The sequence below is a fragment of the Peromyscus californicus genome, unplaced genomic scaffold (assembly GCF_007827085.1).
Source record: "Peromyscus californicus insignis strain IS unplaced genomic scaffold, ASM782708v3 Scaffold_7__1_contigs__length_154581171, whole genome shotgun sequence".
Lineage (NCBI taxonomy): Eukaryota > Metazoa > Chordata > Mammalia > Rodentia > Cricetidae > Peromyscus > Peromyscus californicus.
This window is the reverse complement of record NW_026294595.1, coordinates 116,896,137-116,922,224: the sequence shown is the minus strand read 5'-3', so window position 1 is coordinate 116,922,224 and position 26,088 is coordinate 116,896,137. Positions and strand designations below refer to the sequence as shown.

The 26,088-nt window shown below is 41.2% G+C and overlaps 1 protein-coding gene across 3 annotated transcripts in view; it reads right to left on the bottom strand.

Annotated features, from left to right (window-relative positions):
• Macrod2 (mono-ADP ribosylhydrolase 2) overlaps nucleotides 1–26,088 on the bottom strand; it is a 1,966,896-nt gene that overhangs the window by 185,972 nt on the left and 1,754,836 nt on the right. For all 3 annotated transcript variants that reach the window (XM_052726012.1, XM_052726011.1, XM_052726010.1), the window contains one exon: nucleotides 10,163–10,244. In XM_052726012.1, the coding sequence (XP_052581972.1) occupies nucleotides 10,163–10,244 (82 nt within the window). The remainder of the gene's footprint in view (nucleotides 1–10,162; nucleotides 10,245–26,088) is intronic.

The window sequence follows — 26,088 nt, the reverse complement described above, 5'->3', positions numbered from 1 at the left end:
AAGCTTTTATTACTGTTGTAATAGATTTCTAATTCAGTCCCTTAAAAATAAGCATATTTGCTGCATGTGGTGGCTCCCCCTTTTATTCCAGCACTGGAGAGGCAGAGGCAGAGGCAGGTAGGTCTCTGTAAGTTTAATGCCAGTTTAGTCTACAGAGTAAATTCCCCCACCTAGAACTATGTAATGGGACTTCTTTTCTTTTTCAAGGTGAATTTATTACCTTACAGTTTATAGGGTAGAAGTTCAACAAGGATCCAATTTTGCTCAAATCAAACTGTAAAGCAGGACTTCATTCCCTTCTGGAAACAGGAAAGGGGGAACATTTCCTTGGTTTTGTAGCTTATAGAAACCACCTGTATTCCACAGCTCATGGCCCTCTCTCTCCATCTTCAAATTCAGCAATGTTGCATCTTTCTGAACATTCATCTGTAATCATATCTCCCACCGATTCTCTCCTTCTGTCTCCTTCCAATCTTAAAAACCCTTAGAACTAATTCTAAGAGCTCCATCTAAAAATCCCAGAGGAATACCTTTATCCTAAGTCAGCTGATTGTAAATTGAACTGAAGCTTTATTTTCTCTTTTTAGTATAACCCAACATATCCCAGGCTCTGTAGTTTAAGGCATAGATACCATTCTTTTTTTCTTTTGAGGTGGACGTCCTTTTCCTACCTAACATATGTGGAAAGTCAGAAGCAGGTGGTGGTGTTAAAAAATATCTCAAGGTATTACTAAGAAGAATTATATTATAATTTAACCAAGGTCCTGGGCCATAAATCCATAAGCTTAACATCACAGTCATTGTTGAAGTTTTGGTTGATAAATAAAATTATATTTTAGGAAAAAGTTTTATTTAAAAAATCTTCAATCTTTCTTCTTCCCTACATTCTTTATGTTTATTTATAAAATATTTTCCCACTATTTTGTTAATAAAAACAATATAACAAAGGCAAATGCTGAAATACGAAAGTATTTGTAGCATATATTTAAAAGAGTTAAGATCCTTAATATACAAAGACATTTTATAGATCAATGAGCAAAAGATGAAATGCTGTTAAAAGTGTACAAAGGATATAATTAGTACTTTCATACAAGAATATTAGAGATCTAGTCCTGGAGAGATGGCTCAGTGGGTAAAGTACTTGTTATACAAGCCTGTGTTTGATCTGTACAATCCATATGAAGAAGGAGAGAACTGACAAAGTTGCCCTCTGACCTTCATACATTTTCCATGGCATGTTCGTGTACACAGACACAGACACACAGACACACAGGCACACACACACACACACACACACACACACACACACACATACACACACACACACACACACACACACACACACACACACATATACACACACACAGAGTTTTAAAAATTACAAATAAGAAAATTGGAGATAAGTGGGCAAAAAGAATGAATAAATCACATAGATAATAAGAAATGCAGTTTCCCATTAATTACCTTGTTTAATATAGAAAAATGATAACATCAAAATACAAGAATATGCACCATTGAGAAGAGTAGGAGGGAAGAGAGTCCACATGGGCTGCTCACAGGAATGTAAAGTGGGTTGTGTAATGGTAGGCATGGCTGTTTATAGTTTTGTCTGTAGAAATGGAAATCCCAGCAGTTGTGTAATAAAGGGCACTTATCTATAGTGCTGCAAGAACAGAGAGAAATTTGAGAACTCCCAGCAAAAGTGTCTTGGTTTTCAATACGTTTGGAAAAGCAATTTCACGTTTTAAAAGTATTGAAAATTAGAGAGAATGTGAATATTTACCCATAAGGATGGTTTTCTTAAGTTGCAAATACAGAACAATTTGCAAAAATAGTCCCAAGTTCAGTGACAAGGCTTTGAGTAAACTTTGGATCCATTAAAATAAAGTAACTGAAGAACACATGATGACAAGAAATGCTCACTGTTTGTGTTGAATGATAGGAAGGGGGTGATAAGTCGGAATTTCTGGTTGTACGCATTTTTCCATCTCTAAAGACCAGAAGGACATAACAAAATGTGATTGATGTCTGGACTATAGGTTAGGAAATACTGTATGTTTTCTTCTTTTTGCTTATGTGCTTTTTTAGTTCAAAATATATGTGATTTTTATGTGAAGAACTTTTATTTTCTTATAACCGTGATCACAAAAGTTAAACTATGTATTTTACATTTTTATCAAGAATCAAGGTGCAAACAAATATACAAATACATACATTTTAATGTTTGTGATGCTCAGTCTAGAAACCTATCTGTGTAACTCTTTACATAAGGTCTATTGGCCTTGACCTTATTTGTGCTTGCCTCTAGCAAGTCTGAAAGCCAGAAAAAGTAAGCCACAAGCATGAAGCCATGGCTCTGAGATTGTACCAGCAGTGGAAGCTATTTCCTGGGGTGACAAGCCCAACAGCTCTTTTCCTTATGCCACAGATGCTTTTGATGTTCACTAGACATTACGGTCACTAGACTGATTCTCTTTCTCTGAAACTCACCACCCTGTCATCAATACTGTTTTCACATCTCTATCTTCCAAATGTTAGATTGGCAAAGCAAGAGGAAGAAAACCTTACTGGCTCATGGCAATTGTGTTTCGTTGTTGTTCTTGGAAAACTGATCAGAAAGGAGGAGGACACACAAAGACCCAGTGTAACTGGAGGAATGCTAAAGTTCTTGGAACTTTAACATATTATTGCAAGAAAAGATACAGCATCAATTTGGGAGCAGACAAGCAACTTCAGGATTGCTATGGGGAGAAGCATTGCCCAGTAATAAGGCTGGAGATGAGGCTCACCGACTCAAGTGACTTTGGCCTCTGACCTCACGTTGTACAGCCTCCATCTGTTGCCATTGCTATGAGGACAGGTACTGTACCCATGACATTGGACTGATGTGGGAAGGCCAATTTTCAAGTCATGGACAGAATTAAACCTTTTGTTGTTGTTATTAAGAGTGGGTCTTATGTAGTCCAGGCTTGCCACAGTCTCAGGACACTCCTACTTCATAGTCCTGAATTCTGGAATAATAGGGTTGTACTCTCACATTCAGCTTAACTCCTTTTGTAAATGGGTGTTTCCTTATTTAGGATAGGTTACACTCTGGTAACCTCACTACAAATTGAAAGAATTTCTAGTCAAAACACATTTAACAAACCTAACCTACTAGACATTCTAGTTTGGCTGCATGGTTCACTATGGAACGTCAGTCATGTTCCCTCAACTTGGCAGAGCTGATCAGCTGCTGAGGCTGTTTGCCATTGTTCTGCCATCTGAAGATTAGACATGGATAACATCAGAATTAAAATTCTGAAGTAAAGCTTCTTTTAAATGTTTGACTTTATCTCCTTCATAAAGTCAAATTATCTTGAGTTGAACCATTATAGATGAGGACAGTCTACATATAATCTACTATGTTTTTTCTTAACTGAAAAATATCTAGTCCTAGTTGCTTATTTTCTTGAAAAGTGTGAACACATCTTTCAGAGATTCACAAACTGGAAACAAGTATCCTGCTTAGCATCACCATTTCTTCAACCCCAAGGCCCCTTTCCGTCTCTGTTGCTTAAACAACACTGGTCTTTTCTTCTTTGCTCCAGTTCACTCCTAACGATCACCACAAGAGCCACATTCCTCATGGATGTGGCTCCAATAAACCCAGCACTCATAGATGTTTGCTTTGAATTCCTGACTACTGTGAATATGCAGGTATGACACGTGATGCTCTGCTACCACCACGTTCCAAGTGTTCTTATCATTCTTGCATCTTCAAGCTTTAGAATTGTGTAATAAGTGAAAAGAATTCAACCCAGCTAGACAGAGGAGTCTGAGCAAGGAAACCCTGGAATAAAACCAACACAAAGGTGAAGATATCCAGTGTCCTGAATGATAAGAAGGGCAATTGCAGCAGCCAGAGCTGCTAAGGCATACTGTTCGAGGGAGCTGCCCAGTCCACCAGGTTTAGGATTATCTGTGACATCCACCCACTGCACAATAGTAGTATTTCTTTTCCCACATTAAGGAAAGATAAAAATATCTCGAGATGTCTCTATAGAACAAAATCATCCATGGCTGGGAATCACTGCAGTTAACAAATGTAGGCTTTCCACAATTCAGAGATGGGGGGTGGGTGTCTAGCTCCAAACATCAGGATTCTTGGACAAATTTATAAAAATTTCAATTACGTACTGTTACATGAGAAAAAAATTAGCATTTTTAAGTTCTCTAGTAAGACTACACTTGGCAAAATTTGACTTCCATTTCTCCACCAGAACCTCTCTTCTTTCATCCTTTAGTAAACTGAAAGTACATACAATAAATTCTACACACTGTTAAATATGAACCTTTTACATAAAGAACAAAGAGATTCTCGGCTGAATCACAGAAAGATTATTTGCTTTAGGCCACATAACAGTGCACTGTAACTATAAATTATTTGTAACCAAAGTGTATGATAATTCCATAAAACTGCCATATTCTGCTTCCAAATAATACATCTGGAAGGAAGAAGTCAAATGTGCTTCACCCCACAGCAAGAAATAAAATTGTGAGGGAAATCTTTCTTGAGTTCTCTCCTTTGCAGTTTCTTTACATTTTTCTGATATTCACAGTCATGGGCTCAGTTATATCCCCTCTAACATTTGATTAAACTCCTCACACCCTGTACCTCTGAGCGAGGTACTGTCAAATTTTAGTTTGTCTTTGGATTTAGGGTTTTAAAAGTGTGATTACATAAAGTGATGTCAATAGAGTGGGGTCTTTATCTAATGTGATCAGTGTCCTTATACAAGGAGAAAGACAGATGACAAGCTACTCAGAGGGGAGACCATCTGAAGGCAGGGGTATATGATCATGAACTTGCCCAAGAGAGAGGTCTCAGAACATGCCACCTCTGCAGACGTCTTGATCTTCAACACCCAGACTTCAGAAACGTGATAAAATACACCCTGTTGGTTAAACATCCACTCTACGATATCGCATTTCTGCAGCCCTACAAGAGCCAACAGTGGTGATTTCTATCTCCTCCTTTGTTGCTCTGTGAGATCTTTCACTTCCCCATTGCTTCTCACTCGCTATGCTGTCTGGATGATCTAGAGAGAAGTAAACTTTGAGAGCTCTAATGAAGCACCAATTTGACTCATTGGGAGTGTTTCCATGAGTGTGTTTACATGTATTGGAAGAAAGAGAAGTATGGTGGCTTCGAGAAACAATGTGCAACAAACAATTTAAGGATGGGGCATTCTTGGTGTTCTGACCTCATCCTGCCAAGAGATCAAAGACTTCTCTAATGATGCTGTAGAGACGACTAGCCCCTTGCTACTTGGGCAATGACAGATGCTGGTCTCAGTTTGAAATATATTGTCACCTCCCAGCTGCAGGTCACAGTTCATTCAAATATGGCTCATTTTCTATATCTGAGGAGTGTCAGGTTATAAAATACAGTGATCAACTTGCCATCCATTTTCAGGTTTGCCATGAGCTGTCTGAAACTCCACTGTATCCATCACCTTTGGCTTACTTAAAACCCATACTCCCAATGTGGGTGTTGGTTATTTGCCTCGCTGTTCCTTATCTATCCCACTGACCCAAAACCAAACACACCACACAGCTGCTGGTGCTGTTCAAACCTAATGGTCCACATCCAAGTCTCATAAAGAGCTTCCTTCTTCATGAATGTTTTCTTCAAATGAGAAAACCCACCACCTGCTGTGAGAAAGCCTAAGGAACCCCCAAGGAAGATCTAGTCCTACCATCTCTCTTCCTCTCCTGCCCCATCTGTGTTGGCTAGTTTTATGCCAACTTGACATGATAGAGTCATCTGAGAAGAGGGGACTTTAATTGAGAAAATGCCTCTAGAAGAACACAGTGTAAGCAAGCAAAGCCTGTACATTATTTTCTTAATTAGTGATCAATGGGGGAGGTTCCAGACCATTGCGGGTGGGGCTAACCCTTGGCTAGTGGTCCTAGATTCTGCAAGAAAGCAAGCTGAGCTAGCTATGACAAGCAAGCCAGTAAGTAGCACCCCTCCATGGTCTGCTTCAGCTCTTGCCTTCAGGTTCCTGTGCAATTTGATTTCTTGCCTTAACTTCCCTCAGTGGACAAATGATTCAGGGTGTATAAGCCAAATAAGCCCTTTGCTCTCCAAGCTGCTTTTGGTTAAGGCATTTCATCACAGCAATAGTAACTCTAAGACACCACACATATGCTTGCTGAGTTCTATACTGCGCAGGCAGCTTTCACTGTACCCATAACCCCTCTGGACCTGAGTGTAAGCCATTCCTATGGTTCCTTATGTTTTAGTTTCACTTTCTTGCTGTATTTCACAACACACACACACACACACACACACACACACACACACACACACACACACACACACACGGTATCTTGGCTTAGGGCCCCTTTCAAGATAGACTGGCTCAAGATAGACTGGGAAGGTGAGATCGCTCAGTGAGTAAAAGCACTTGCTGCCAAGTCTGATGACCTGAGTTCTATCCCTGCTTGAACCCTCATGGTAGAAAGAGAGAACTGACTCCTGCAAGTTGTTCTCTGACCTCTGTACACAAGTGTGTGTGTGTGTGTGTGTGTGTGTGTGTGTGTGTGTGTGTGTGTGTGTGTGTGTATGCGCATGTGTATGCACACATGAGTGCATGCACGTTCATGTGTGAGCTTGTGTGAATGTGTGTGCATGTATACACACAGAAAAAATTATATAAAATTCAAGAAAGATAAATCTCTAGAATACCTTAGAGTGAACCCATAGCAATAGAAATCACAATACAAGATTAATATGGTATTTATGTTTTCAGAAATATCATGAGAATTAACTGATTAACATGACTGGCAAAAAAAAGAGAAAAAAAAGTCAATGAAATGATTCCTAATGATATTCTGCTCTACTCATAGGTTGCTGCCTAGCAAAATTATCATCAGAGAGGCTTCCTCTGGCAGCTGATGGGAGCAGACTCAGAGACCCACAGCCAAACATTAGGTGGAGCTGGGGGAACCCCTTGGAAGAGAGGGAGGAAGGATTGTAGGAGTCAGAGGGGTTGAAGTAGATCAGGGGGAGAGAAGGGGTAGGGAGAGGGGAGAGAGGCTATGGTCCGGATGTATTTTATAAGAGAAGAATAAATTAAAAAAATAAATTAAAGAAAAAAAAACAGCAATGGTGTCTGGTTGATTAAAAAAAAATTCCTAAGTTATTCCTACAGTGAATACCCTAACTTTGATCCTATGATAAAGCCCTGATCTTAGCTGGGATAAAGATAGTCTAAGCCAGTGGTTCTCAACCTTCCTAATTCTATGCCCTTTAATACAGTTCTTCATGTTGTGGAGACCCCCAACCATAACATTATTTCATCACAACTTCATAACTGTAATTTTGCTACTGTTATGAATCATAGTGTAAATATCTGATATGCAGGATATCTGTCTGATGCACAACCACTGTGAAAGGGTTGTTCAACCAAAAAAGGGTCTTGACCCAGCAGAGGTTGAGAACCACTTGCATCCCCCCCCCCCCATTGACTATCAGACTGTCACATTTATTTATTTATTCATTTAAACTTTCAAAATGAGTATGCTTACAGACATACAACTCAAAGTTGACTTCCAAAGAAAAGGTACAAAGAAAGGATGCTCTCTAGAGATCCAAGCAATGGAACAAGGGACAAAGAACTCTGGCAGGCCCAGAACAGGTGGGGTTCTTACATCCTACAAAATTCTTGTTCTGTCATTCAGATTGATTTTCTTACAGAAGTAAAGGATATTTTCCATTAGCGTAGAAGAGAGGGCACAGAGGCAACCTGGTGTGCAGGACCCCTTCCTACAGAAAAGGACAGACTAGCCTGCTTCACAATTAAACTGACAAGGTTTTGGCCTCTAGCTCATGGCTTTCTGTTAAGTATAAGGTAGCCCCAGGCACAAACAGAAGGAAAATTGTACTTTTTATCCCCACCGCAGGCCATATTGGCCAAAGTGAACAAATTCATTTTCTTTGGCAATTTCTGTTCTCTAATTTAATTGGAATGCAGGGAAATGGACAGTAGGGTTGGGACCTAAGCATCTGGTGACAATGGAGTCGACAGATGTAGCTTGTGTTCGGTGTGAAGTTTTCTACTTTAACTTGCATTGATTCTTCTGCCTTTTGTCGCAGATTTTGGGTTGTGGACTTTATAAGCTGGAGCTCAAAGTATCCCCAAACAAAGTAGTTTGCTTTCATATTAAAAAAAGTGACTTTTGTGAACTATTATTATCTTTGTGTTGGAAAAATAAAAAAAAGTCTAGTTAGAGATAGTCTGGGGAAATATATATAGTAAGTCAGGAAAAATTATATTTGAACCAAAGATGATATGGTTATGAATTAAGCATAAATTCAAACTAAGGACAGATAATATATATCATTTATATTAGCAGTTATATATTCTATTAGACATAGTCTTTATTTCACATTTCAAACTTAGGATTTACAAATGTCTGTTACCTCAACATTGTATAAATATGCTGGCATTGTTGGAGATTTTGACATTCAGTTTGAAATGTACTTACTATTGTAATTATTCAGTAGGAATAATTTCATAAGTATAGTGTGCTTTGAAACATTAATGTGAAACTGAGAATGATTTTATTATTATTTTACTTGTTCAAACACTGAGATGAGTTTTTGGATTTATTTAAAGCAGCAATGTTTCAAACGACAATGCATTTGCTCAGTTACTAATAAACTTCAGACTCATAAAATTTTAGCCTGTCTTATTTTTTAAAATTTGCAGTGGGATATCTGTGCCCTATACTTTTGTAAATATCTTCGGACTGATAAGAGATTCAAATGACTATGGTATCATTATTTCTAAACATCTTGAAGAGTCTAAAAGCTCATAAACTGATAAAGGAAGTCCGTCCCAGGCCTAGGTGAACTTTTCATCAGGTCTGTCACTTAATTGTAACATTAGGGTAAGGGCTGAGGAACTCAGTCCCCCTAGAGAGAGCATCAGTAGAGAGTTGACACTGTCTTTTTCCTTTTTTTTTTTAAAGCACTGGTTGATCTAGCTACCCAAGTCCTCTTGGAACTGTGGGTGGGGTCTGCTCTTTCTTATTTGGCTGTGAAAGATTGCTTGAGAGGAATGTGTACCAACACCCTTTATTCGCTCCTTCCCACCTACCAGATTCACTACTCAATGCCTGAAAAACTACTTCAAATGGATCTGGAAACCAACAAAGAAAAGAAAGGAAAAAAGAAAAAAAAAAAGCAAGCTATCAGGCCAGGTAGTGATGGTATGTGACTTTAATCCCAGCACTTGGGAGGCAGAGACAGGTGGATCCCTGTGAGTTCAAGGCCAGCCTGGGCTACAGGATAGGCTCCAAAGCTACAGAGAAACCCTATCTCGAAAAACAAAACCAAAAAAAAAAAAAAAAAAAAAAAAAAGAAGGCAGCTACTAGCATTCTCAGAGCAACTTGGCATTTCCTACAAGCAATTCTTAGCATGGCTAAGGAGGAAAGCACTCCGGGCACAAGGACCATAAAAATAACAAGGCATTAAACAAGCCTCAGCCTTAATAGGCTGTAAGAGGGAGGACGGGAAAATATTCAAATTACCCCAGTCCAACTAATGGCACATTCAATCCTAAATCCGTTATTCAGGGCTCTTTAGTAACCCCTAGGCCTCTTCTGCATTCTAAAAAGAAGTGTGAAGTAAGGTGAGTGACAGCCATTCTCAGATTGCCCTAGAAAAGACCATACAGTCTTTGCAGTTCAAGGAGAGAAAATTGGGTAAAATGAGGATGAAATACAGGAAAGTCTGAATTCTGACTACAAATACAAATGGGTTTCCTACAATTTTCAACAAAGGAGTTTGATGTGGTTGTTGAGGGAGGACTGGGTTGTGCAATTTGGGACTGGAAGAATGCCCTTTAGGGATCATTTGGTCCAACCCTCAGTTGATGTGAGGACTTGAGCCCCAAGAGATATCCTGATTTGCCTCAGACAATACAATGACCTCATGGGGTGGGGAAGTTTCAGGGCTGGTCCCCTCTTGTTGTTCTTGGAAACTATGGCACAAGTTTGTAGGCAGACCATAAACACAGGAACTGCAGTTAGAAGAGTTTTAAGGAGGGAGAGGAAGCCCCACTTCTTCCACCCTTGATCCCAAAAGGAACAAATGGCTTTACTCACCAACAGGGAAGAACTCGCTCATTTTCTTTTTGTAGATTTTGAAGTCAACTTCTAGGAAGACACAGAAGATGATTCGGTCCACCTGGAGGCAAACAATAAATAAACACTTGAAGTGGAAGGAAATATGGCATACTTTTCTTCAAAGCACAGTTTTAGAACAAACAAAGACGAATGTGAAAGCTTTGTACAGATTTTTGGTACTGGAGTACTAACTGCATCATGGTGTCAGGTGATGTGTAAGGGTGCATGTGTGTGTGTCCACTTGAGTGTATGAGTTATGTGTGAGTGTGCACCTGAGTGTGCATGCTCTGTTTATTAAGCAGCCATGGGTTCTTCAGTGGAAAGATGCTACATAAATAAGAAGTAATAAATGACAATAAGCCACGTTGCAGCAAGCTGTAAATAATGTCGAGATCCTGACAGAGTACCTCGACTTTATGTTCTCTAAAACAGCCACAGGAGAGGCAGACTGACGGGTGACAATAAAGTATGCCAGTAACCAAAGAGCTCTTTGTCCTGATCTTGTTAGACAAATAGAGTCATCAAACCCATAATCTTTGAATGTGGACTAAAAAGCTTGTATGAGTGTAATTTACACGAAGTCACTTGCTTTTAGCCTAACGTACTCAAAAAAGCAGCAGAAATAAAATGCTAGTTGACAGTAATGCAAGGTCAATGAACACTTAATTTGGTAGATATTGTTAGGTAAGTGACACCTCAGAAGTAAAATGTGTGCACAGTCTCTTTTTTTTCTACTTTGAGAGAGTGTCAGCACATACAGGATTTCTTTGAAATATTCAAGAATAATGTGTCAATGAGAGAGAAGAAATGGACTAAATACAGTAGCTCACCTATATCTCATATTAACTCAGGAACTCAATTTTGTGTCTGGGACATAAATACTCCTTTATTTCCATTCTTCAACAATAAGAAATAAAGTTTAAAAACATTCTATCAAGGTACAACTGACAATTGAATAAAACACCAAAGCAATTCTTGTGGGAGTGGGAGATAGATGTGTGATGGGCACGCAACAGGACAAGAAAGAACCTAAATGGTTATCACCTGCCTAGCTCTTCTACTCTCTTACCACGTGGAATACAGATCCTGCCACTCTGCATGAGAGCTTTCGTTCAGTAGCAAAGAAGTTCTAGTGTGAGAGATGGAGTGGGTCACATGGAGCAGTGAAATCATGTGAGGTAAGCAAGTCCAAAGGCTTGACTGCCTAGTCTATTCATGAGTCACTACTTCAACAAGGCTGGAAAGCCTCCTGGCCACTCACTGGAATTCCATTCCTTAACTAACAAGCTACACTCCATTTTCCTCATCAACTCCAGGACAAAACAAACAAAAGCACCTGGCCTTAAAAATAGAAAGGTAGGGTTCAAATAAGTAGATTTCTTTTTCCCTGTTTTCTCTGCTGAGTAGGATGTCCAGTCCTAGCTCTATGTCATTAATACTGCCTACATACACAAAAAGTACAGGTTCCCCATCAAATCACTTTTCAGGTGAACTATTTTAGTTAAAAGAGAGAGTGATTAAGTCTGTGATGCCCATCCATACTCCTTAGGACATGTTTATATCCAGTGGCAAAGCCAAAATTCATGTTGAATGACAAAAACGTGTTGCCAAAGGGCAGATTTCGACATCATTTTAAAAACATAAAGATACAATGATGTAGGGATCCATCCATGAGTACCATTGAAATAATCAAGTGCACGGACATTGGGTTAAGTGGCCCCGAGTTCCTTTATAAGCAAAACAAAGATAAGCAATAAAAAAGAAACTTGAACTCAACTTAGCCAGAAGCTGCCACCTGCCACCTAGCTTGGTTCTTCAAGTGGAATGATGTGATAAGGCAGCTGCTCTACTATGGACCTAACATCTTTTTGCCTTGCATCATGTCCACCCTACAAAAGCATCCTCATGCTCTCTGAACGGTGGCCAACAGTGCAGGTAGTCTGCCCCCAACCTGTGAAATGCTGCTGCTCAGAATACCTCAATTCCCAGTCCGTTGTTTCTCTTTTATGTGTACTAACATGTGGTTTTAAGATGGCCTTGATTTCTGTAAAGGGAGGGGATTTGAATCTTTAATACTTTATTTGTTAGAAAGTAAAGAGATTTGAGACAATATGACACATAGCTGGTAGCTATTAACTGTGGAAGTAAGTACATAGATAAATTATTTTCTCTATTTTTTCCATGTTTGGAACACTTCACAATTAAAGAATCTAAAGTTCCTAAGATTCTCTTGTGTCCCCTTAGGCACACTCAGGTTTCTAGCTGTGCTGAGCCACTTGGAGCTTCCAGAGCCCATAATTATTGTTCTGTACCTATGAGTGTTGATTGCTTTTCCTTTACGCTTCACATGGTCATATTGCTTCTAAATCACCTAGCTGTGGTCAGAGTTCAAAATCAAGAAATTTTGAGTTACTGAAAACCTAATGTGACTGAGTTGAACAATCCTGTGTCCTCTTACATTTATACTTAAGAACAAATCTCTTAATATTTTTTTTTTATTGCTCATGTCTCTTAAGTGTGTGTGCAAACATGTCCATGAGTGTGAAGGAGTGTGCATGCCCCCATGTTGGGGGCTTTTTTAGTAGCAATGCTATTTTCTGCTATTAACTTCAAACCTATTCAGTTCATGTCAAGATTGTCCAAATATTGCAAGGGATCATAATCTGCTTCTGGCTCAATGGGCTTGATGACCATGGGAATGGTCCAAAATTCATCAGCCCAGTTAATTTTCCCCAGGAAAAAAAATGGATGCTGAAGTTGGAGCACTTTAATTTTAAAATAATTGAGTGTTCTAGCTAACTGTTCTTACTTGCAGGCCAAACACTGCTAAAAACAGTTTGCCAGCAAATTGAATCCAAGCATTACCTTCATTCACTACATACTGATTACATATTTGTATACCCTTGTGCACATAAATTCTCCAGGGTGCTATTGCATAAGGGTCCACTTAATTGATTAAAATCTATTTTTAAAATTATTCCAGTACTGATAATTCTTTATCCCATGGTTCTCTTTATAGTATAAGATGATGGTACTGCTCTCACTGAGGGGTGGGATCTAAACTTCCATCTCTTAAGTCTGGGAGGCCTGTGATCATGAAGGAATGATGTTAAGTGGTTTATGAGTGAGAGGAGGTAGTATGGATTCTGTCTAATACTCTTGGGAGGATAGTTCTTATGCACACAACCTTCATGTCTTGTACAAGTAGCAAGAGCATTTGGAAAACCCACATGTAGCTATTTTGGCAACAGCTCCAGCTGGAAGGGAGTGGCCTTTCCATGATTTCAGCTCCAGGCATTTGAGCCACCAGCTGATGCACATGGAGCAGAGAAGAGGCACTCCTGCTAGACACTCATTGCAAATTCAGAAGCAAAGACATAGAAATATGTAACGACAGACTGGACATCTTCCCGGCTTCTCCTGGCACCACTTTTTTTGAGTCTTGCTTTTACAGCTCTTTGGTATTCTACATCTGTCAAAAAGCTCAGATTGAACAGATTACACAAGTAGAAACCACCTTTAGGGGAGAAGAAGGATACAGGAAGTTTAATTGCTACAGTGCTGAGAGACTGGAAATCTGACCTGTACAAAGGAGGAAAGTCCTGCGTATTCTATCCTAATCCTGGATGAATTAGAAGAGAACCTTTAACAACTCAGGATAGTACCACTCATTCTTCTTAAAACCACTGGACAATTTCATAAAATGATGGCTCTTGAGAGACCATTCATTTATTCGTCCATTATGAAGTGAGTTGCCTTCAGTTTGTAGGGCACAGCCCACACACCATTCTGTGTCTATGAAAACAAGAGTTCAGAAATTGAGTAGCCTTTTTGTAGTATCAGAAAATTAATTAATGATAAGACCACAGGGCTACTCACTTGAAATCCTGAATTTTTCTCTTGGATATTACCTGGAGAGAGACCTATGCCACTGAATTTCCAGGCCTGCTCCTAGACATGGGACAGTGAATGGGTCAATATCTCTGTGGGCCTCCATTTTCCAGCTGTATGGTACTAAAGGATGCCATCTCCAGTGTCCCGTCTATAGCTGTTATAGTCTCTCCTTGCAGCTGTTTAGTATTGTGTGAATTCAGCAAACTAGACCTACACTTCTGTGAGTAGTTCTGGGTTAGGGCTCGCCACAGGGACAGTGGGACAGTTCCTTGGGATTTGCAGGGCAGAAGCATAGCCACAGATTTCACTGGGATGGTGTTTTTAGAGCTCCAGGCAGGCTGTGTGTGTGTGTTCTCAAAATCGCTTTGGGAAGCAGCAACTGCAGCCTTCTACAGCTTCTGCTGATCTCTGCTCCAGTTCCTCTGAATCCTGAGCTTTGCACACATGCATCCTGGGTCCTTTTGCTGGATGCTGCAGTTCCTATACCAAAACAATGAGGCAGGTCCACATGCCACTTTGTCCCAGTACGTTCCAGTTTTCATCATGGCTTCCATGGTGTCCTTATTCTGTCCCATGAACTATTTCTGGACCACACACCCTACTGACGTATCCCAAGTACTCTTCAGAAGTCTAGCCTTTGAGCCTCAGTTAGGACCTCTCCTCTGACCTGGAAGTACTCCACTCTGGACACGTATTTCCCACTTTGCCATCATTGCATAAGATATTGTTAGTTAAAAAAGGGAGGGGGAATCTTTACTCCCTATATAACTCACAGTATTATGCTTCTCTGGTTAAACTCCAACTGACACAGTCTTTGTATAAGTTCAGTGAGTATTATGTCACCCAGAGAAACTCAGTGAAGCACAAAAAAATAACAATTTTCAGAGATATGTAACCTGTCAAAGAGATTTAATTCCTAATTATTTCCTTCAAATGAATATCTGTGAGTCCTAGCCTAGTAGGTCTTCCCAGTGAACTTCCTAAAGTGTGTATCTACTCTTCTGTAACCAATTTCACATATTTAAAATGACTCACTTTATATTAACAATTGATAGTAAATTCTATTTGATTCACAATCTAAAGCACAAAAAACAACATTAATCTCTTCTGTAATTTACCACTTGACCTACTCTTCATGATACAGCAAATGAGTGTCGTTTTAAAAAAAATCAGGTGATACTCATAGGTCCTTTGTTCACTAGTTCATGGCACAGGTCCTCACATGTAATTTGTAGCTTTAGACATATTTGCAAAGTTCATGACTCAGCAAACACACTTGACCAAGATGTGGGCATGTGCCAGATACTTTTTCAAACTGTTAAAAAATAAGATGGTAAACAGGTAGACTCCTTGTTACATTTGCCAGAAGGCCTTTAAGTAGACTTTAAGTAGTGGAGGTGGGCACTGTCATCTTCTCTTTTGATGCTGAGTCCCTTGACTGTGCAGTTCAGTGATGATATTTTCCCACTGGGTGCTCATTGGGCTCACAACAGCAACAGCAATATCCTCTACACTAACAGGGATTAAAACCCAATAGCTCTTTAAAATGAAAATACAACATCAAATACTGGTGAGTATGTAGGTTAACAAGAACTTTCAAAAGCAGCTTTCAGGAATGAAAATGAGTGCAACCATTTTGAAAAGTTTTTAACAATACTAAAGTAAATACATACACACCATAACCTTGTAATTTCAATCCTAGGTACACACCCAGCTGATGTGTTCACCAGAAGAAGGACAACAGAATGTTCATCATTACTACTTTAATCTCTCCAATTTAAGAGCTGCTTAAATAGCCAGCAATGTATAAACACACTGGTAGATAGTCACACGGTAGAATATTACAAATAATGAAAATGAAAAAGTTTACAGGCACATATAAAACACAGGTAAATGGCACAATTGTGCATGAAAACCCATTAGGAGCAGAATGCACTGGATAATTCCATGTCTATGATGTTCAAAAGTGTTTAGAAGTAGATTAAATCAGCTGTGCTGTTAGAAGTTATCATAGCAATTATTTCAGGGTGTGTGCTGCTGGAAGGCATGCTGGAGAATGTCTAGCATCTTTTTTTTTTTTAATTTTAATTTGGATGCTGGTTCCCTGGACATACTGTTCAGTTTGTAAAAATTTATCAAGTTGTGCACGCAGGAACTGTGTGTAAGCTATACTTCAATAAGAATTTTTTTAAAGGTTGAAAGTCTGTGCTGCAGTTATCTTGGTCAAGAATCAAAAATCTATTTCCATCGACTTAGGGGTCAAAAAGTCTTTTAAAGGCTGACCTTTGAAAGGCGATCTCTCCATATATTTCCACTGATGCCAACTGCTGCTCACCCGTCAAGGCATGCAGTAGTAAAGATATATTTCTTTCACCAAGATATCCATTAATCCACAGTGGGGGGTTTCATGCCCCATAAACATGATGACATAAGTCCTATTAATCTTTTTCAGTATCACATCCACTGTTGTTGAGGAGGTTCCATGAGAGGCATGCTGGGAGTATCTGGAGCTGACCTCCATTTTTCACAAGCAGCAGTCATAGGACAGCTGACTTGGCCAAGATTAGCCTGTATTCAGCAGGAATGGGAGAATGAAAGGATTCTGATCCATGGAAGAGGCCTGCCTAGTGACATTCAGAAAGCTGGTGTGCATGTAAATGCCGGCATAACTGAGGGTTACCTTGGACAGCTGGGGTGAAATTGCTACCTCCTTGAATCCAAACAGACAGCCTCATCCACACAGGCTGCTGAGGGGTAGGTCTCAAAATAGTGGTTTCTGCTAATAATTGATTTAAACTTCAGAATTTACCAAATTTGAGCAAAGAAAGATTTTGAGAGGGTGTGGGATTGGAACAGCTGGTGAAGGGACACCAGCCCCCTGGAGCATGTGGCTCTGGCAGGCCTTGCCCTTCTCCCCTATACCCTCTGCCTTGCTGAAAACCATTAGATTACATTCCTAAAGCTAGCCACCAAGATCTATTCCCTTATTTGGCCACTTCTTCCGCCTGAGGCTGACTACCAAAGTCCAGCTATCAAAGTATTGAAGTCCAGTAATCAGAATCCCCATTTGGCTTACCTAATTAACATGCCCAATTAAAATTAGACATCTCATCCTAACATGGGAGTTTCCCCCTTTACCTTTAAAAACCACCATTTTCCTATGTGCCACGTCTCTCCTCTATTCAGAGGCAGTCCTTTGTTCCTCCAGGGAAAAGCACCTCTTCCCCTTTCCTTTGTCCCCTTCCCCTTCTCCCTACTCCCCTATCTCCTTTACCACTTCATCTTAGTCCATCCGAACACAGACCTCCCTGTTTTCTCCTCTTAAAAATTACACCTGCAAGATCATTTGCTGTTGTTTTTCTGCCTGAGTCAGAAAGCGGCTACTTTAACTTTTCTTCCCCGCATAATAAGGAATCTCTCTGTGAAAACAGGTGTTTGGGTGTGGTTTGTGCCTAATCCTGGGTCCATGATAAAGCCCCTGGCTGTGTGTGTGTGTGTGTGTGTGTGTGGGGGGGGTTCTCCTTCAGCTGGAGTTTCCTTGATGCTTTGAATAAGCCAAAAATAAACAGAGAGGGCAAGACCATTGCAGGTTAACTGAGAAAGCAAACCAGGAAGTTGAGATGCTTGGCAGTTGGCCCCTCCTCTCACACTAAGTGAAGGCATGAATCATCTTTTCCCCTTCCTGTGGACTAGTTTTTAGTTGTAGTATAACGACTCGCCACTAAAACAAAGGCTCAATCAACAACAGCATTTCCTATCTCCCCTGTTCTAAGCACACAGGAAAACCAGGTCCAACCTGCTTGAGTCTTCTGGCCAGTCTCAAAGGCTGGAGGCAAGGTGTTCTATGCATTGCAGTCCTCACCTGGGGCTGGGGATTTGCCTCCAAACCCACCTTTCCTAGCTGTCAGCAGAATTCAGCTCCTCACTCTGAAAGCTGCTGACCACCAGAGATGTCTGTTGGCCATCTCCAGCTCCTCCCATTCCAAAGCCTGCCAAGCAGTAGCTCCTCCCCCAGATCTCCTCAAGAGCAACTCTACAGGGTATTTAACATCCAGCCCATAGACTTGCCATGTGGTTCTCCTCTTCCCTTGGGACTAACCGGTAATACTTTGCTCAGATTAAAACCTGGACTTTAATTCATCTTGACTTGGCTTATTGCATTAGTGGAGTTACCCACTACCAGGGGATATTTTACTTATTAATGGCTTTTAGCTCACAGAGGCTATACACGTAATTCCTACCTGTGAGTATGGACATGGGTGCTTTCTTCCTCCTGGCCTAGCAAGAGTGTCTCCAGGATGTCCCTTATTCCCATTCTCTAGAGTCTTTTTTAAGAACCCATCTAGTTAGGGGGCTAGAGATAGCTCTGTGGATAAAGATTATTGTTGCACAAGCCTGACTACCTGAGGTTGATACCTGAACATGTGTAAAGGTAGAAGTGAACCAGTAATGCAAATCTCCACATGCACAGTGAAATGTAATGGTGTATACACACACACACACACACACACACACACACACACACACACACACACCCCATATGTTAAATAAAGTTAACAAAGGATCCATCTAATTAGGTCAGACCCACTAGGACCATTTCTCTTTTAATTAAGTCATTGATTAAACACCTTCGTCATAGCTGTAATAATCATTTTTCCTAATCAAGGGTGTTACTGAATCATTATGTTTACCATACACATGTAGGGATGAGTACCCACATCCTAGGGGCCACCGTAGACTTCTTACTTCCACATAAGCTGTCTCCATGTTACCAGCTGCCCATGTATCAGTTTGTTCTTATCACTGCCCTGACTTTTTACCTGGGGGGAAGCCACTTAACTTCCTAAGCCTCAGTTTCCTCAACTCTAACATGGAAATAGAGACATGGTAGGACTTAGGGTCTTAAAACAATGCCCATCTCTTAGCTTGGGGTTCTGTGGGCCCAAGATCCAGCACAGTGTGATTGTTCAAAGCATTCTGTCCAAGGCTGATATCACTAGGTAGAAGGCACAGTGTGCCCTGGACTGGGCAGTTCTCTGGAAGCTCATTTTGGCAGATGGAATAGTCCATTCTTAGCATTTGTAAGCACAGGTCCCCATTTCCATGATGGTAGGCCACTGGGTCATTCTCACTAGCTCTCTGAGGCTTCCTGCATTTTTTGGTCCCGTTTTTGACTCTATCCTCAGGCTAGAAAAAAGTGTATCTGTTATTTATTAAGCGGCACAATGTTATTCATTAAGCAGCGCTGTTTACCAGTTGAGAAAAGCCGTGAGGTACAACAAAGCCCGAGGAACAGAAGTGGGTGCTTAGGCCTATTGAAAGATCATGCAGGAAGAGAAGGGAGGGATAGATGGAACCCGCTTTTTCATAAGTTCCCCCTGCACATGTGCATATGGGTGTACATAGCTAAGCCACACATGCGCATAGATTGCATGGTCACGCTGAGCACAAATTCTGCAAATTATGTGATCATGCAGTGTACAGATTACGTAGGACATGAGACCCTGGGATGACTAAGCCTCTTGCTTGACTACCGGACAGTGCATGTGCGGTGGAGTAGCTGGGGGAGTGGCTAGGAATTCTAACAGTATTGAGTCCTCCTTGGTTTTGAATCTCTTGACTTTCTCCATGGTTGACTCCTAAACCCAGATGGAAAGGAACATGTGGTGGGGTGATGACCGTCTGGGTAAGCTCCCAGTTTGAGGGTCAAATGATCCGGAGTCTTTGTTACTCACCAGAGATCTTCTCAGAGGTCCTTAGACTGGTTTTCTAAACCAGACTACAACAATGTCCTACCCAGGTGAGCCTACTAGGGGTGCTTTTCTAGTAAAAGGTAGTCCACCCCCAGTTTTTAAGGAATTCATTCTATCTTAAAAGAAACTTTTATAAAAATGGCTGATAGAATGTATGGAGAACACCTATTAAATATAAATGGGAGATGTGGGAGCTATACAGACTCATACACAATCACTTCATGGCTATATGCTTTGGGGGCTCTTTCCTTAGCCCATGAGCCCACTTTGCATTCACCAGAGTGCTTTTCATTTTTAAAGACTTATTTATTTTTATTTACATGTATAAGTGTGAGTGTATGCCCAAGTGTTTGTGCATGCTCACAGCGGCTAGAAATGGTTTCTATACCTAGAGTTTCCAGTGGCTGTGAGCCATCAGATGTGTGCTAGGGATCAAACTCCAATCTTTTGTAAAAACAAGTGCTCTTAACCACTGAGCCATCTTTCTATCTGCCTGCTTTTTCTTACTTAATAAGCTGTATCTATTTCTATTTTTTTAATTCTGTATCTCTGGTGCGATCTTTTGCTGTGGAACCCAAAAGCCCTCTGAACTTAGGTCTCTGGCTGAGACTTCTAAGTATGTCCTTCCCGACAGTTGGGGCTTTCTCACAATTTCTCTTACTTCTGAGGATAATCTAAAAGGCATGACTTTTCTCCATTTCCCTGTTTCTAGCAGCTGCCAGGATTCTCAGCTTGTCTATACTGCTGTTTTTCTCTCAAATTCTAATAAAATTGTCCTTGAGCTTAAAAAAAAAGGCTGATATAATACACACACAATTTTCTCTCTGTGGCTCTGTCAGCCAGTGATAGAGAAATGGTCAGGGGCCACTTGAGTAGTTGTAATGGAAAGATTTCTCAGGCCCCTGCAGAAGTTCTCATTCTGGTGTTCTAATGTCCCTTTAAGTTTCAATAATTATCTTTCTTCTGTGTCTTGCTTAAAGGTACAAAGCACATTCACAATCATGCCTGCCACAGCAGAAATCTGCATCTCAAGCTCCAAATTGCAGATCGAGGAAAATTGTCTTGCCATGTTCTCAGAGAAGTTTGGGTGAGCTGGAGAACATTTATAACCCATAAACATTTAAAGGGCACTTTTTGCATTTTGAAATTGCTTCTGCATGCATGAAAAGGATCCTTTATTGGGGTGGGGTGGGGTTTGCAAACCCAGTACATCTGTCATTCCTATGGCAACACAATTTCAGACTCTGTTTTGTTTTGATAAATTGCTCCTTTTGACTTTTCTTCAACTAAAAAAAAAAAAAAAAAAAAAAAAGTCATGTCGCTGAAGAGCTTAAAGTTATTTTTGGTTTGAGCTAGAGGGTTATTTGTACAAAAGTTAATTTCCAGGTCTGCCTCATATTGATCAAAACGGACACCCTTGCAAATGTTACATCTGTCGTGGTCCTTGAAGCTATTCCAAATGCTCAGTGTAGAATACAAGTCTGTGCACACGTGGGCTTCCGTCTACATTTTTAAATTCTGACAAAGCAAGCTCATCTCCCCTGCCCTTGTAACCAAAGTGATCCTGGGAGACACTGGGCATGGGGTGGGGGGTTGGCATGGGGTGAGGGGTGTCAGTTAAGATAAAGAGACGGTCCCACCCCCTCCTCTATGATGTCACCTGAGTCTTGGTCATACAGGTTGTGTTGTCGATGTATTAACTAGGGCTGAACTCCGCACAGCCAGCTGCGCTCTGCATTTTTACCAGTTGAACATTTCATAATGGTCTCTATCTGGAAGTTACAGGCAATTAACGGCAGCTGAGAGAATGGGAATCAATCTTCTTCGGGGAATTAGCCAAACTCAAAACTCTGATTGGATAGGTTATCCAATCCGATGTTGTGAACCCTAGACAGATACACACATGAGCAACACTAAAGGGACTTAGCAGGTTGCATTTATAAATGTATATATTCGGGCCTGGAGAGATGGCTCAGAGGTTAAGAGCACTGCCTGTTCTTCCAGAGGTCCTGAGTTCAATTCCCAGCAACCACATGGTCTTCTGGGCCTGCAGGCATACATGCAGACAGAATACTATATACATAATAAATAAATAAATTTAAAAAAATAAATGTATATATTCATATGCAATATATATTATATAAACAATATTTATATATCAGTAATAAAAATATAAAAAAAGCAGCTTATATTTTCACACGCAGAGAGGGACTGTATGCTGGCTACATCTACCTTTCCCTTCAGGACCAAAGCAGATCATTCTGCTTTCTCTTTTGCTACAGGTGTTGCTGGGTGGAATGCCAGAGAACACTTCACCCATGCTGACCCTCTCTTTCTGAAGTCAACCTTCCTCTCATGACAGACCCCAGCAGGTGAAAACCTTCCTCCCAGGACAGACACCCAGAGGGCCCAAGTGCCTCACTGAAACAGGATGCCTGTCTGAAGGAGCTTGTGGTGAAGGTTGAATGGTGTGTCCCACCTCCAATTCACACCCTAAAGCCGGACTCTCAAAACCTTAGAACACTGATGTACTTGGAAAGAGGACTTTAAGGAGAAGCTAAAATGAAGTCTTTAACCCCAATCCAGGGTGATAACTGTCTTTAGTAAGAAGAGGTAACAGCGATGCACACTGAGGGAAGTTGATGTGAAGACCCAGGGAGAGGAAGGGCATCTGTAAGCCAGAGAGGGATACTAAAGAAGCTAGGACTGCGGATACCAAACTGTTTCTCTTTCAGCCTTGAGCTAGAAGGAAATGCATTTTCTGTAGTTTAAACTACATGGTCCATGGTATTTGTAACACACTTCTGGCACATTAGTGCACTCTAGCAGCTCAGGCACCCTTTGAGGGATCACCTGACTCCTTCACTGCCATTATCACAGTGCAACTTCTCCCAACCTGCCTTCATGCATGTTCCCTCCTGCTGTAGGTATTGATCAATATTGCCTTCCCATGAAGCTCCTGACTGCGAATCTCACGCTCAGTGTACTGCTTGGATAAATTTGACCCCTGACAACACTGGATAGATTCCATGCCATCTCTCAGCATCTATCCCATCAAAAGGTAATTCATTCCTGGAGTGTCTAACTTCACCCAAGTACCCGGCTCCTCAGTGCATTTTGCTGTCACTTGCAGGGCACACTAAGTACCCTCAAACTAAGAAGATGCTGCCAGGAATAGGTCTTTTGACTCAAATTTCTTCTTCCCCATCCAGTGTGTGACATGAAATTACCCTTCCAATGTTAGAACTATTGTTCATGCAGCTCATGTCAACCCCCGACCCAGCTGCAACTCCCTATTGTATATTTCATACTCCTGCCTCTCGGAACACACTTTCCTCTTTCTTTTATTTGATTAAGAACATCTGCAGAGGTGGTTCAGATACAAAAGTTAATAATTACTCTTTCTTTGTCACAGTAATTAAAAATTTCAAGGAACAATTGTCATTCATTGCTGCCTATGAGTTTGCCAATGAGAAGAGAGCTTTATAAAGCCAAGGAATCATGACCTTAAAAAAAAAATGCCATTATTGGGAGAAATAAAAGTCTCTTCCCCAAATGAGAAAGAACACTATGCCAAGTCACAGGGTGGCTCTGCAGGCTGGTTAGAAGGCTCAAAGGGTGGGGAGGGTTACCACACAACTCTGTAAGGCCCCCTGTGTATTATCATGTCTTCCCGTTGCCATTAGCATCTGACATGCTCTGCAGATGCCATTTGCAGTTCAAAGAGAAACTCATTAACATATCTTCGAAAAGAGCATTCTGTGAGGACAAAAGCTGTTTTTTTCTCAGACTGGTGTCCCTCCCACTTTTGCAAGAAAGAATCTCTTTGTTCAAAAGGCAAACTTCAAGAGCACAATCTCTCTCCAGTAATTTTCCATCGGCTCATGTCTCAGACAACATGAAGCAACAAACTGAAATGGCTCTATCATCAGTTCCCCCTGAGGCTGATGGGAGCAGCAGTGGTGTGTGGTGGGAGGAGGCAGGGCTGTTATGATTTGAGTGTGTGCTGTATATGAAAGACAGAAAGGAGGAAACTACTGCCAACATTTATCCCCTCACTGGTCCTCTGTTCTCTGTCTCCTTCGACATGCAGGATTTGTTCCCAGCTCCATTGTTATTTTGCATTTTTATCTCCTGTGGGTATCGCATGTGGTCTCTGTGGCTTTGAATGCCCGATAGAAGAACATGTCCCCCACATAGACTGTAAGTTCACATGGAGAGACACTGTCTTTAACTTAGTCACCCTTTCACCTGGCAATTCGTGGAGTCAACTGAAGAGTGTAGGAGGAGAGGGGAATCAATGTGACTTCATGGGACCAACAGGCTCTGATGGCCTTAATTATGACTCTTAGACTTTTTTCTATCAAAGAAAGACCATTGGAGAAAAGTGTTGGTCTTGGTTCTCTTTATGTCAGGAGTTGCCTTCCTTCTCCTCTCTTTCCCTTGCATGTAGGTCATCTAGGACATGTAGGACAACTCAAACTTCTAACAGGTCAGAGCCCCATGCTGTCTCCCAGGCTGCCTGCCCTCCTCCTGCTCAACTTCTAATAAACGGCAGGACTCTCCCACCGGTTTTACTATCTTCTCTGTCCCCATAGCCCTGACCGCTTCTCTTCCTGCCTTTTTCTCTGCTCCTCTTTCTGTCCCCAAATCTGTCACCATGGCAGACTCCTCTAGAGTCTAGCTTCTGATACACGCTGTCATTACACTGAGAGGTCGCAGTAAGGCTGGCTTCCACTTTATATTTGAACTCACAACTTTCAGTGGTTCCGTTAAGGCTTTTCAGTGTGTATCATCAAATATTTTTGACAGCTAAGTATCCCTCAGGGGAAAGGCATGGAGGCAGAGTGCCCCTGCAACATTCTGCTTAACTTGGGTTTTGCCATATTGTCTTTTATTTAACGTCTGCATGAAATGTCTTTGTAAAGATGAAAACAATGTTTCTCCTCAAATCGTCACTGACCCTTGAGGAAGACCTGCCTGTTGGTTATGCTTCGGTGCTGCCCCTCGTGGCTGGTCGCCGCCCACAGCGGCCATGCCCATGGAGGAGCATGCTGATTAAAAGAATCATAGCCATGGTTACCTTTTTAGAGCTTTATTGGTGGGGGGGGGGGGGAGAGAAAGAGAGAGAGAGAGAGACAGAGAGAGAAGTGGGGAGGGAGAGAGAAGGGCCGACAGGGGAAGGAGCGGGAAGGAGAGGGGACAGAGAGCCCACAGAGGGCCCACCCGCTTTTTAGGCTGGGAAGCCAGCGAAGGCTGATGACGTAATTAAGGATCAAATCCTTACACTGCCCTGCTTGTACAATTCGTTCAAGAACTTACTGTTCTCCATGGGGGATGGAAGAAGCCCATCCAGTCAGAAAATTAGGATGTACTGACAGAAAGCCAGTGTGCTTATTATAATGTTGCATGACAGAGATGAACAGGAGATGAATAATTAGGTCAGCAGGACGATTCCTTTTCTCTCCCCGTCCTTCCTTTCCTCCTCCCTTCCTTCCTCTTCCTTCTTGTTTTTGGATAAGCTTTTACTACAGAGCCTAGAGCAGCTTCAAACTCACTGTCCCCCAGCCTCAGCCTCTTGAGTGGCTGGAGTACAGACTTGTATTACCATTGTGCCTAGGTAGAGTTAGATATTGGCAGAGCTGCATAATTCAAATGTTTTAACTTAAAGCAACACTTTCCTTCAAATTCCACAATTCTAAAGTATGATTCAGACTTTCAAACTTTACATTTTAAAGTGATGTATAGTGTAAGTTTAAGCCAAGAGTTCAGTAAAGAAATCATGGAGATGCCTCTCCATGATCAGTGGGGAGTTTTTTTTTTTCATAGATAAGAGAGAGAAAGAACAGCCAGAGGACTCTGGGGGAGTCTGCCATGGTGACAGATTTGGGGACAGAGAGAGGAGCAGAGAAAAAGGCAGGAAGAGAAGCAGCCAGAGGTATGGGGACAGAGAAAATAGCAAAACCGGTGGGAGAGTCCTGCCATTTATTAGAAGTTGAGCAGGAGGAGGGCAGGTTAGCTGGAACAGCCTGGGAAACAGCGTGGGGCTCTGATCTGTTAGAAGTTGAGTTGACAGAGAACTCGATGTCCTCTCTGGAGGTTGGGCCTGCCGGAGCAGATAAGAAAGTAATGGCTTTTCTTGACAAACAGAAACCCATTTTAAATGGTTTCTGAAGAATGCTGAGAGTTGACCAGGTCAGAGTTCAGCCTGAGCTGAGCCTAGACTGCCATCTTGGTGATGGGAGGGGTGGTGTGTGT